Source organism: Scyliorhinus torazame, chromosome 14, assembly GCF_047496885.1.
Source record: "Scyliorhinus torazame isolate Kashiwa2021f chromosome 14, sScyTor2.1, whole genome shotgun sequence".
Taxonomy (NCBI): Eukaryota; Metazoa; Chordata; class Chondrichthyes; order Carcharhiniformes; family Scyliorhinidae; genus Scyliorhinus; species Scyliorhinus torazame.
In genome coordinates, this window is record NC_092720.1 from 204,249,235 (window position 1) to 204,263,176 (window position 13,942).

General features: G+C 51.5%; 1 protein-coding gene across 1 annotated transcript; it reads right to left on the minus strand.

Moving 5' to 3' along the window:
- Window positions 1-8,057: 8,057 nt before the first annotated feature.
- On the minus strand, window positions 8,058-13,942 carry grcc10 (gene rich cluster, C10 gene). The gene is made up of 3 exons (XM_072475468.1): window positions 13,766-13,942; window positions 12,369-12,545; window positions 8,058-9,323 (listed from the first exon to the last, which is right to left on the minus strand). The coding sequence occupies exons 1-3, from the start codon at window positions 13,833-13,835 to the stop codon at window positions 9,184-9,186; spliced, it is 387 nt and encodes a 128-aa protein (XP_072331569.1). The 5' UTR covers window positions 13,836-13,942; the 3' UTR covers window positions 8,058-9,183.

Genomic DNA, 13,942 nt, shown 5'->3' on the forward strand with positions numbered 1-13,942 from the left:
TTTCATGAGTATGACGACGGCAGGCTGTTGATTGACTAATTTGTCAGACATCTCTTCCAATCTTGGCACAAGCCCCCAGATGTTAGTAAGGACGACTTTGCGGGGTCGACAGGGCTGGGTTTGCTCTTGTTGTTCCTGGTGCCTACGTCAATGACGGGTGTTCCATCTGGTTTTATTCCTTTTTGTAGATTTTGTCGTGGTTTGATTCAACAGAGTGGCTTTCCGAGGGCAATAAGAGTCAACCACATTTCTGTAGAATTTATCTTTACATGTATATGTGTGTGTGTGTGTGTGTGTGATTGAGGGAGTGAGTGATTTTGAGGTGGTTCCATCTCAGGCTGTTGCGTGAATAAACATTTATAATTTCTTCAGATTTTAAGTTTTCTGAAAGCCTGTCTCATCTCTATTAACAAAAGTCAAACTGAAAATGTTTAAAACACTTGTGAAAATACATATTTTGTTGCTGACAACCCAGGGGCAGGGAAAGGAGATTCCACCATCTCTCCTGTCTGTAACAAGGAACTGTCCCATCTCCTCCGTTGTAAACAAAACCCACAGATTTGTAAGATGCTACCAAAGAAGCTATGGTGAGCTGCTGTTGTGTAACTGGTAGATGGTACACACTGCATCAACTGTGCACCAATGGTGGAGGTAGCCCATGTTTAAACCGGTGGTTGGTGGGGGGACTGATTGTTGTATCAGTTTAGTAGCACCACGGATGGTAGTAACATCTCATGCACAGCCAATCCAAGGACTTTTTTGTTCAGTGCATCTCCGGCATGAGCTGCTTTAACATAGAAAATAGGAGTTGGAGGAAGCCATTCAGTCCTTTGAGCCTGCTCTGCCCATCATCCAACTCAACAGCCTGATCCCGCCTTCCCTCCCATATCCTTTTTTAGCCATCTGGGATGGCCACTTACAACCAGGAACAGAGAAGCTCGCAAAGCCTAGCGTGTAAAATGGACAGAGCGAGATTCCAGGCAGGCTCAGAGCCCGAAAATGTATATTTGCGGAGTAAGGAGTCCAGACAGTATTGAAACCCCGACCATTAAGCATTTGATGGCCCATCTCCACCAAGACAAAGGACTGGTACTTGAGCGACCGGTACAGTCCCCAGACATTTCGGCGCCACTCCCTGTACTAAGGAAGCGTAAACAACGGTCAGTTACCGCTTGGGACACGCCCAGCCATCCAGGCACCCCGCCCATTTATTGGTTAGAAATCGAACAGTGATCAGGGATCACCCAATTAGTGGGGTCCAAACTGAAGGACCGCCCAAAAATGCGCGAAAACCCCCCAAGCATGTAACAAGGAACTGTCCCATCTCCTCCGTTGTAAAAAAACCCCACAGATTTGTAAGATGCTACCAAAGAAGCTATGGTGAGCTGCTGTTGTGTAACTGGTAGATGGTACAACACTGCATCAACTGTGCACCAATGGTGGAGGTAGCCCCATGTTTAAACCGGTGGTTGGTGGGGGGACTGCGTTCGTCTCTTTTAGACCTAGCGCCCCCGGCAACGACCGTCTCCAATCGCAGCAACACTAGAAGCAAGTCCAAGTTCAACGCTCGCTACCAGATGGATGAGCCTAGCTGAACAGCAGTTACTTCTTCAGACTCAATAGAATCCAGAATCGAACAACGGCCACTGTTCCTCTGACCTTAGCAGGGTGCCTGAAGTACAGGTTGTCTTAGTCGATAGGTGTAGTTTAACTAGTAGTGTTTATGTTGCATGATTAATTGTGTGTGTAAATAAAGTACCCTTGACCTTGAACTAACTAACGGTGTTTGGCTCTTTGACCGATAGCCAGTTGAACCTTGTGGTGGTATCATTCGATACCTGGTGACTCTGAGCAATAGAATATTGATATCCAAAGGAAGTAGGGCAACCTCACTGATTGCCCATATTTACAGCAGATCCACAAAAAAAGGCAACACTTTGAACCCCTTCGCCCCAAGTGCGATATCTAACTGCTTCTTGAAAACAATGTGTTTTGGCCTAAACTGTCTACTGTGGTCACTAATTCCACAGGCCGACCACTCTGAGCGGAGAAATTTCTCCTTATCTCAGTCCTAAATGGTGCAAAATCCAAATCAACACTTCAGAGCAATATTGAGGGAGCGCTGCACTGTCGAAGGTGCGATCTTTCAGATGAAACATTACGGCAAGGGTCTACCTTGCCTCGAAGGTGGATGGAACTATTTCAAAGAAGGGCAGGGTAGCTCACCCCGGAGTCCTGCCCAATACATAATTCCCGACAGCCATCACTAAAATTGATGTGGAAGTTTAGTGTGCAAATTGGTTGCTGCATTTCTTACATGTATCAGAGCCCACCTTTCAAGTGACCATACAAATGCTGACCACCTGGGGGGAGCCACTCGAGAATGTGTTCTCTGCTTTGACAATGCACCGTAAAGTCACGCCCTACACACCGCCCTGGCCTATGTTGACTCAATTTTTCCAGCATCCAACAGCCTCTCATTTGTGCATATATTTGGTGGATAAATTGACCCCCCCCCCCACCCACACACTTTTCAGCCACAACTCTTCTCACATTAGTAATCAGCCTCAATTTATAACCCTACAAATATCTGTTTAACCGTACAGCAGGGTTTTTCAAACCAAGGGTCGCGGCCCATGTGTGGGTCGTGGGCGGGTGTCAGAGGGTTGTGGAGCGATCGGTTGTGGCACTCCTGATCGCGGGAGAAGTGCCCAACAGCCGCGACCAGCTTTTAGATTGCGTGGGTTTCCTCCGGGTGCTCCGGTTTCCTCCCAGTCCAAAGACGTGCAGGTTAGGTGGATTGGCCAAGATAAATTGCCCTTAGTGGACTAAAGCGGTTAGGAGGGGTTATTGGGTTACTGGGGCGGTACTTTCGGCAGTGGGACTGTTGGGAGCTCGGGGTCTGTGAAGGACAAGGAGAGCGTCGAGTGACGTTTGTGTGAGGGGTGAGAGTGACGAGTCACGATGCTGGCAGTCAGCACCAGTTCACTGCTTCCACAAGTACTTCAATGCCTACACCGTCACAGGGAGGAGGAAGTATGAGATGACCACATCAACAGCAGATCCAAGAAGTAGGCACCAGCAACAATCACAGAAAATAAATGATGTGTGTTTCTCCTCTGCGGCAGTGCAAGTGGAATTTAAGCGCCGGCATCTGAAATCTGTGCGAATGTTTGAAACCTCTGCAATTGTGTCACTATAATGGTGCATTATAAGTTATCAGTCTTCACAAATAATACTCATGGGGACACCATGTGCTGTTTAAAAAAAAACAGAATGCTGTCCCGCATGCATGCCCCCCTTCAGGCAGATCTGGCAGTGCACAGGCCCGGTGCCCAGTGGGGCAGAATGACCTCCCAGTATGCTATCACTGTACCATCTCCTCCTGACGTCAGCGCTCTGTCCCAGTACCGTCTCCTCCTGACATCAGCGCGCTGTCCCAGTACCGTCTCCTCCTGACATCAGCCGTGCTGTCCCAGTACCGTCTCCTCCTGACATCAGCGCGCTGTCCCAGTACCGGTCTCCTCCTGACATCAGCGCGCTGTCCCAGTACCGTCTCGTCCTGACATCAGCGTGCTGTCCCAGTACCGTCTCCTCCTGACGTCAGCGTGTTGTCCCAGTACCGTCTCCTCCTGACATCAGCACGCTGTCCCAGTACCGTCTCCTCCTGACGTCAGCGTGCTGTCCAAGTACCAGTCTCCTCCTGACGTCAGCGTGCTGTCCAAGTACCGTCTCCTCCTGACATCAGCACGCTGTCCCAGTACCGTCTCGTCCGGACGTCAGCATGCTGTCCCAGTACAGTCTCGTCCTGACGTCAGCGTGCTGTCCCTGTATCGTCTCGTCCTGACGTCAGTGTGCTGTCCCTGTACCGTCTCGTCCTGACGTCAGCGTGCTGTCCCAGTACCGTCTCGTCCTGACATCAGCGTGCTGTCCCAGTACCGTCTCCTCCTGACGTCAGCACGCTGTCCCAGTACCGTCTCGTCCTGACGTCAGCGTGCTGTCCCAGTACCGTCTCCTCCTGACATCAGCTGTCCCAGGACCAAATTTTTTTTAAAAAGGCAGTCTTCATACCAGAAGTGGTGAGGGAGAGGTCACATGCCTGGCACGTACACTGATGTTACGCAATTCATGATTTGGCCACAATATCCTGGAGGACCAATTCCTCCATTTTGTAGCTGCCAGCATGCAAACAACAGGAGTGTGTGAAGAACTGAAGATGGATCAGTTTATAATAAGGAAGGGACGGCCAGAGACACAAACAGGCCAGGAGCTCACAACTGAATCTGCTGCAGAGTGCTTCTCAGGAGACTCCACGGCAGGACAAAGCAGTGCTGGCATGAGCTCCAGAGCCTCTGATGAACAACCCATTAAGAAGCTGAAAGCCAGAAGAGGATTTCTTGAGGTATGGTTTTTATTAATTGTGCCAATGCAAATCAAGATGCAAAGCCCATGTGCGTTATGTGCAGGGAAGTACTGGCAAATGAAAGATTATGGCCTCAAAACTTCAAAAGCATTTGAAGACAAAGAATGGTGAGTTTGAGGAGAAACCTCTTGATTTTCTTCAAAGGATGCAGCGAGAACTTAAAATCATCAGCTGAAGCCCTTAGCAGAAATGTAACATTGATTGACAAAGCAAGTGAGATCATGAGGACCAAGCAGCCTCACCTGTCACATTAAAGGGAAGCAAAAACGTCAGGCACAATGCTCGGGCAGCATGGATCACAAATGTCGGCCGGCGTGGGTCCCGAAGGATGGCCGGTTGTAAAAAAAAGGGTCCCGGGCCAAAATGTTTGAAAGTTTTTTTCAAAGAAGAAATGGTCAACTTTAGGGAGGGAATTCCAGAGTTTTACACAGCTGTGGTGAACAGATGGGCAATCAGAGTCTGTGGCACCCCTCTGATTAGGTTACAAAAGTTTTATGTCTTATTTAGTACAATTGATCCTCTCAGTTGACAAAAGCGAGGATGAGAACATGCAGCTGTAGGGCAGACCTAGGGTTCTGCCCTCGGGTTCCCAATGGCGTCTGGGCGTATTCCTGGGGGTTACATCACATGATCTCTTGCCTTCGGCCCGCACCCTCCCACAGTCAGTCACCCAATACATCCATTCTCATGATCTGCTGCCTTCTCCAAGGGGAGTGTAAATAAAGTGAACAGGATTCGACTTGTTTCCCCAGTAGACGATTCTTGACGGCCAAATAGGACAATTTGGTCCATCTCCAATATTTTACGATGGATAAATGAACGTAGTCAAGGAAAATTGGACAAGCCATACTTCTTAACTCCCCTATAATTGCCAAAGCGGCATGCTCCATCAATCCACCACTGATGTACAGTGTATACGTGTTCTTCAAACTTTTTATCCGGGGACCCACTTTTACCAACCGGCCAACCTTCGGGACCCCAACCCGACCGACCTTCAGCGATTCACGCCGGCCGACCTGAGCGACCCACGCCGGCCGACCTTCGCGACCCACCCCGGCCGACCTGAGCGACCCACGCCGGACGACCTTTGCGACCCACACCGGCCGACCTGAGCGACCCACCATTTTCTCTTACCTTGTTTGCTGCTGATAAAAATGGAGGAAATGGTTTTGGGTCCCTTTGGCCCTCGTACACGCTCCTCCAATGGAACCTGTTGGATGAAGGTGAAGCCTTCTGGTGTCGGAAAGTATGGAGTCTCCGACTGTACAAAGGTCTGCAGTTTTTTCCTGTAAAATTTTATCAAATAAAACCCCCCCCGAACTTGCAAAAAAATAAATAAATAAATAAATAAACGAAAAAATAAAAATTAAATGAATAAATGAATAAAATGAATAAAACCCCCCCCGAACTTGTAAACAAAAAGCTGCGACCGTTTAAAAAAATAGCGGCAGCACTGCGCATGCACGCCGATGATCGTGCGCGCATGCGCAATGCAGCTGAATTGTTTTTACACGTTCGCGGCCATTTTAAAGGCCACTTGCAGCCGGCGTTATTAAAAGCCGGCTGCTGCGCGGGGGTTTGCGCGATCGGGAGCTCCGCGAAGGACGGCTTCGCGGCCCTCCCGACACCCACCCGCGGGTCACGTCCCTGACTTTGAAGAACACTGGTGTACACCAGCTACGAGATGCACTGCAGCAAATTCACCAATACTCCTTAGGCGGCACCTTTCAAACCCACAACCGTTACCATCCAGAAAGACAAGGGCAGGAGACATATGGTGACACACCACTTGCACGTTCTCCGCCAAGATAGGGTGGCACGGTGGCTACCACAGCTGCCTCACGGCGCCAAGGACCCGGGTGAGATCCCGGCCCCGGGTCACTGTCCCTGTTTGCACATTCCCCCCCGTGTTTGCGTGGGTCTCACCCCCACAACACAAAGATGCGCAGGCTAGGTGGATTGGCAACGCTAAATTGCCCCTTAATTGGAAAAAATAATTGGGTACTCTAAATCCAATTTAAAAAAAAGAAAAAACTTCTCCTCCAAGTCATTCACCATCCTGACTTGGAGATACTCATTGCTCAGTAAAAATCCTGGAATACCCTCCTTCAAACCACTGTGGAAGTACCTACATTACAACAGTTCAAGGCAGCAGCTCACCAACACTTTCTCAAGGGCAATTAGGGATATTTGTTAACATCACATGCCTTATGAACATACAGTGCAGAAGGAGGCCATTCGGCCCATCGAGTCTGCACTGACCCACTCACTTCCACCCTATCCCCGTAACCCAGTAACCCCTCCTAACCTTTTTGGTCACGAAGGACAATTTATCATGGCCAATCGACCTAACCTGCACATCTTATGAACAATTAAAAATTAGAGGGCATAGACAGGAACAATGAAACTGCCACAATTGGTAGCACATTGGTCAAGTACATTTCTCCTATTTTATTGTCCAGTATGTGAAATTGTCAAGCACATGACAATGTATTTAGAAACACATTTTTTACATTAAAAAAGAAAATGCAGGGTGGGGTGTGTTCAAGAGCTGGATGAAATAAACTGCAGAAAAGCACCATCAGTCGAAGCAGCAGATAATCAAGGCAAGTCTCATCACGCATGCCTTTGCAATTAGTAGTCTCCTCTTCCATGTTGTCTGCTGACTACATAGAGTTAAAAAGTGCCCCATTTTCGTTAACCATTTTAAGGAGAAACACTACCCTTCCATTTTAAACGGCGTTGAAATATTTCCGTTTCTCCTGATCGCGGATCAGCCATGATCTGACCGACTTGCAGCACTGGTTCGAAGGACTCCGACCACCTCTGGGCTCTCCATGATCTACGATGACTCTGAGAAACATGCCAGTGTCAGACCGGAGTGAACTTTAGAAAAAAAAGGAGCAATGCAACTGCCCGGAGTGGCAAGAGCCTGGAACTCGGTACCACAGGAAGCCAATGGCATGGATGCAATTAAGGGGCAGCACGATCAGAATTGCAGGGCAGGGAGGGGAGGGGTGGGGGGGTCACTGTAATAGATTTAGACGAGAAAAGAGGGCAGGAGGCTCCAGGGCAGCACAAACACCGGAAAAGGCTAACGACCGTACATCCGTTGTAATCTTTTAATTTAAATTAATTAAACAGCAAGGTGAAGGAATCTGCCACAGCGCCAGGTAGCTGATCAGAGCAGCTAAATTAACCCCTCGGTCAGTCCATTACTTTGTTGCCTCCGATGTCACGATGTTGGGTGTCAGCCACCCCCCGTCCCCCCCCCCCCCCAAAAAAAACCCTGGGTCATCTTATTTAATTAATACCCAGTCAGGAGGCTGAGGCCAGATCAGATGCTCGAGTTCCAGGGTGACACTCCCGCTGCCTTACAGACGGAGTGCCACACCGTCAGAGATACTGGCTCTTAGATGAGACGCCGAATCGAAGCCCCCCCCCCTTTGCGCGCCAAAGTGGATGTAAAGGGTCCCGCAGCACTATTTCTCCTCGCGCCTGGCCAAATATTTATCCTTCCTTTGAAAAAAAAAAATGATCCGCTCGCTAATCGGATTGTGGGAACTTGCTGTGTGGGAATTAATTGCCACGTTACAATAGCAGTCACACTTCAAAATAAAAACGTCACTGGCCGGAGTCTTCCTGAGGGAATGAGAGGTGCTACACAAATGCAGCCGTTCCTCTCTTTGACCTGCGCAGCGGTTTTAAGCCAGTCCATTGCCAGAAACACCATTAGGTAAGAAGGCAACCACCTATGTAACTGACGGCTGTTGCTCGGGAGAGGACAGAGCTTTTGTAATTTCTTCAACAAGCCCCGGTGCAAGTTAGCTTCTTGGTTTCGTAGCAGAGGGTGGGAAGACAGGAAGTCTGTTAGTGGTCGGTGGTTGAGATGGAGGGGGAAGCCTGTCTTCAAACGCGCAGAGGTGAAATGTGCCCCCAGCGAGAGCCACTGTGGGTTTTCTGTTCCTCGACCTTTGTGAGAGTTCCACAAAGTGCTAAATAGAAAAATAAAAATCCGAGGACTGTAAATAGACATGGTGCACTTTCAATTGAACCACACCGCCCCTTCGTAATCTACTGTAAAGCCAAATCTGTCATATCGAGAGTGTCTGCTGAATGGAAACTGTGTGCCAGACAAGGAGGGCCAGGCTGGAGGGGTGGGGTGGGTGAGGAGGTAAATTATGGAATATTCCAAGTCCCTTCATGCATCTCCTCCCCTTACAGCCAATCGCAAACCGAAGGAGCAGACATCCTGGAAGCAGGCACAGTTTTGGGCGAGGGGAGCAGCTGCTAATCAGGAGCCACTCTGCTGTGTAGGAATTCCACTCTCTCCATTGGAGTCACTAACTCCAGGCCCGAGGTGGGGGGGGGGGGGGGGGGGGGGGGGGGGTACGACCAGGGGGAGGGCATCCTTCAGCTCGCCCTGCTCAGCCCGAGGAGTACAAAGGCAGCCTCGCCGCAGCACAGAGAGTGGCGTCTTGCCTCGGGCGGGCCTGCAAGTCCCAGTCAGTCAGCACCTCAAACCAAAGTGCGAATGTGCTCTGGGCGGGTTACGGCAGAGATGAACGCGAGAGGCTGGAAGGTGTCCCACACCGACCACGTGAATACCAAATCGAGGAGGAAACAGGATCAATGTTCTGGAATCAGAGATGGCGTTCGGCAGTCCAAGTGGCACCGGAGAGAAATGATTTTCAAAAAATAAAAAGGCACGACCCGCCGTGTCACAATCTCCAGCAACCTCCCCCCTCACTCTCAGCAGGTTAGGACGCGGAGATGCCTGCGCTGTGGGGAGGGACCGTCATCGGAGGCAGAAACATGGACTTGAGCTTGGCGGACATGGCCGCAATCTCGGGGTCCTGGCCTTCGTAGGTCTTGATGATTCTCGCAAACTTCAGCACACCTTTGAAAGACAAAAAGGAGAAACGGGAAAATAAACGTCGACGCTCAAAGGGACATGGGGGCGACATGTGCAAGGAACTCAGAAAGCTAGCATGCATACACAGCAGACCATTAGGAAGGCAATAGAATTCAAAGAATTTGCAGTGCAGAAGGAGGCCATTCAGCCCATCAAGTCTGCACCAGCTCTTGGAAAGAGCACTCAACTTAAGACCACACCTCCTCCCTATCCCCTTAATCCACCTAATCGTTTTGGACACTCAGCACGGCCAATCCACCTAACCTGCACATCTTTGGACTGTGGGAGGAAACCGGAGCACCCGGAGGAAACCCACGCAGACACGGGGAGAACGTGCAAACTCCGCACAGACAGTGACCCAAGCCGGGAATCGAACCTGGGACGCTGGAGCTGTGAAGCAGCAGTGCTAACCACTGTGCTGCCGTGCCGCCAATGGTGGTCTTTAGTGTGAGGGGGTTGGAGCAGACAGATAAGGAAGACTTGTCGCAAGTGTGCAGGGGTTCAATGAGATCACACCTGGACTGCAGGGTGTAGTCTCGGTCTCCAGATTTAAGGAAGGATCTACTTGCATGGGGGGGGGGGGGGGGGGGGGGGGGGCGATAGAGCTGAGGTTTGGAATTCACTACCCCAGATGTTGTGAGTGCGCCATCATTAAATATAGTTAAGGCTGGGACAGGCAGATGTTTGCTCTCTCAGGGAATCAAGGGGAGCGGGCGGGAAAGACGTCCAGGCCGACGATCACCACCATCTTATTGAATGGCAGAGCAGGATCCATGGGCCTACTCCTGTTATGTTCTTACCCAGCCCTTAGTAACACACCTCTGTCTCGCACCCTGAGGCTCATCAGCCTGAAGTGCGTGGGCTGCAGGCGGGTCTGGTTCCTCACCGCGTCCTCAAAGGGTTAAATGAGGATCAGTTTGCACTCCTTTGAGTTGGGGAGGGCGATTTAATCGTAGTGGAAAAGATCCCGGGGGGGGGGGGCAGTGGATCTGTGGCACAGATCAGCCATGATCTCCTTGAATAGCGAAACAGACTCAAGGGACTAAGTGGGGTCCTCCTGTTTCTGGGCCTTGAGATGCCAAGGACAATCTCCGGGATGCTGTGCTACGCAGTTCAGGCAGAACCAATGGTGATTACGGATTTATTTCCTCGGTTATTGAGTTTTACAACTTCATTGCAACGAGAGGATCTAACCAGGTCATCGCTCCCTGACATTAAACAGCGTTACCATCGCTCAATCCTGCACTCCCAAAATCCTGGGAGTGGGGGGGGGCGGGGGGGGGGGGGGTATGTTACCATTGACCAGAAACTGAACTGGACTAATCTTATCAATACCGTGGCTACCAGAGCGGGTCAGAGGCAGAGGCCAGGAATCCTACGGTGAGTAACTCACCCCCCCGACTCCCCAAAGCCTGTCCAGCATCGACAAGGTACCAGTCAGGAGTGTGATGGAATGCTATCCGCTTGCCTGGATGAGTGCAGCTCCAACAACACTCAAGAAGCTCAACATCCAGACAAAGCAGCCCGCTTGATTACACCAACCCTTCCACAAACATTCAATCCCTCCATCACTGATAAACTGCAGCAGCCGTGTGTAACATCTACAGGACGCACTGCAGGGACCCACCAAGGATCCTAAGGCAGCACCTTCCAAACCCACGATTGCTACCATCTGGAAGGACAAGTGGGAACACCACCACCTGGAGGTTCCCCTCCAAGTCACTCGCCACCCTGATTTGAAATTAAATGAAAACCGCTTATTGTCACAAGTAGGCTTCAATGAAGTTACTGTGAATAGCCCCTAGTCGCCACATTCCGGCGCCTGTTCGAGGAGGCTGGTACGGGAATTTGGAAACGCAGCCATTCCTTCACTGTCGTTGGGTCAAAATCCTGAAGCTCCCTCTCTAACAGCACAGGGACTGCAGCGGTTCAAGAAGGCAGCTCACCACCACCTTGTCAAGAGCAATAAGGGATGGGAAATAAACACCGGCTTAGCCACATCCTGCGAAATAATTTAAATACATTTCCTTGACCGAGATGTTTCCACCCAAGCCTTAAGACTGGAACACGCTAAGAAATAGGTGATTGGTTACTGTTGCCCCACTTGGGTGACAGGGATTGGAGGTGATTGAAAACGCTCCTCGGCCCTGTCCTTATAATTCCGCTAAAATTCATCTCATGGCTCACAGCTGACAGTCCACCTAAAGCTTACACATCTCAGTGCAACTCCTCGGTGGAACGCAGAGGACAGATTTGGGTTGTGGTGGGCGCTCACCTCCAGCAGTGGTGGAGCTGCTGTGCTCCAGTGTGATGGGGACAGTCTCCAGTGGCATGGGGGTGATGTGCTCCAGTGTGGAGGGGAAGTCTCCAGTGTGGAGTTTTGGGAATGGGTAGCGTGTTCTAGAGTGGAGGGAGTGGGTGGCCTCCAGCATGCCACAAGTCCCGAAAGACGTGCTGTTAGGTGAATTGGACATTCTGAATTCTCCCTCTGTGAATCCCAGCAAGCGTCGGAATGTGGCGACTAGGGGCTTTTCACAGTAACTTCATTGCAGTGTTAATGTCAGCCTACTTGTGACACTAATAAAGATTATGGGGGTAAGTGGGTGTGCCTCAGTGGGTAGCACTGTTGCTTCACAGCTCCATGGTCCCAGGATCGATTCTCGGCTTCTGTCACTGCCTTTGCGGGATCTGCATGTTCTCCGTGGGTTTACTCCGGGTGCTCCGGTTTCCTCCCACAAATCCAAAAAAACATGCATATTAGGTGAATTGGACATTCTGAATTCTCTCTCTGTGTACCCAAACAGGTGCCGGAATGTGGCAACTAGGGGATTTTCACAGTTACTTCATTGCAGTGTTAATGTCAGCCTACTTGTGACAAAGATGATCATTTTGGGGGTAAGGGGGTACGCTCCAGTGTGGGGAAGGCGATACCAGCATTGGGGTAAGTGGGTGTGAGCTCCAGTGTGGGAGAACAGTCTCCACTGTGGTGGGGGCTCCAGTTAGGTTCCAACAGACCACACTAACACTTGCCTTCTCCATCATTGCTGAAGCCGTACGATTTGATAACATCCTGCTGGATCTGGGTTGCCACAGGCAATACAAACTGCAGCATCTTGCCCATGTCGTTACAGGCGTTGTCCCGAGCCTCCTCCATCCTCATAGCATTGTCGGGGGAACCAAAGGCCTTGATCACTTCAGTTAAAACCACTGAGGAAAGGAGAGAGAGAGAAACAGTGTGAATATCACTGTGAGAGAGAGAGAAAGAAAGAAAAGACGGAGGGAAAAGCCACTGGACATGATAGAGTGGGAGCTTCACATTCTTGGACATAGTCTCTAAAATTCCAAACTATAACTGAACGTCAAAACGAGACCACACCCAAGGGTCAATGTGGAGCACAGATTCCGGACCATTCTCTCCATTCCTGCCCTCTCCTCTCCCTCCATCATCCCCGACCTCTCCTCTCCCTCCATCATCCCTGACCTCTCCTCTCCCTCCATCCTCGGCCTCTCCTCTCCCTCCATCATCCCCGACCTCTCCTCTCCCACCATCATCCCTGACCTCTCGTCTCCCTCCATCATCCCCAACCTCTCGTCTCCCTCCATCATCCCCGACCTCTCCTCTCCCACCATCATCCCTGACCTCTCGTCTCCCTCCATCATCCCCAACCTCTCGTCTCCCTCCATCACCCCGACCTCTCCTCTCCCTCCATCACCCCGACCTCTCCTCTCCCTCATCCCCGACCTCTCCTCTCCCTCCATCACCCCGACCTCTCCTCTCCCTCCATCACCCCGACCTCTCCTCTCCTCTCCCTCCATCACCCCGACCTCTCCTCTCCCTCCATCACCCCGACCTCTCCTCTCCCTCCATCACCCCGACCTCTCCTCTCCTCTCCCTCCATCACCCCGACCTCTCCTCTCCCTCCATCACCCCGACCTCTCCTCTCCCTCCATCACCCCGACCTCTCCTCTCCCACCATCATCCCTGACCTCTCCTCTCCCTCCATCATCCCCAACCTCTCGTCTCCCTCCATCACCCCGACCTCTCCTCTCCCTCCATCATCCCTGACCTCTCCTCTCCCTCCATCACCCCGACCTCTCCTCTCCCTCCATCACCCCGACCTCTCCTCTCCTCTCCCTCCATCACCCCGACCTCTCCTCTCCCTCCATCACCCCGACCTCTCCTCTCCCTCCATCACCCCGACCTCTCCTCTCCTCTCCCTCCATCACCCCGACCTCTCCTCTCCCTCCATCACCCCGACCTCTCCTCTCCCTCCATCACCCCGACCTCTCCTCTCCCTCCATCACCCCGACCTCTCCTCTCCTCTCCCTCCATCACCCCGACCTTTCCTCTCCCTCATCCCCGACCTCTCCTCTCCCTCCATCACCATCGACCCCTCCTGTCCCTCCCTCCCCGGCCTCTCCTTCACCTTTCGCCTGCTCCAGGCTCAGTCCGGCCGGCGGCTGTTGTTGCTGCTGTTGAGCCGCCGCCGCCGCCATGTCACCGTCTTGGTGCCGGGGGAAATCCAGCTCCAGGTCCCGGAGCAGCCCGCCCGCCTGGGCCGCAACTCGGAGCGATAGAGGCCGGAGGAACGGGCCCGCACCCG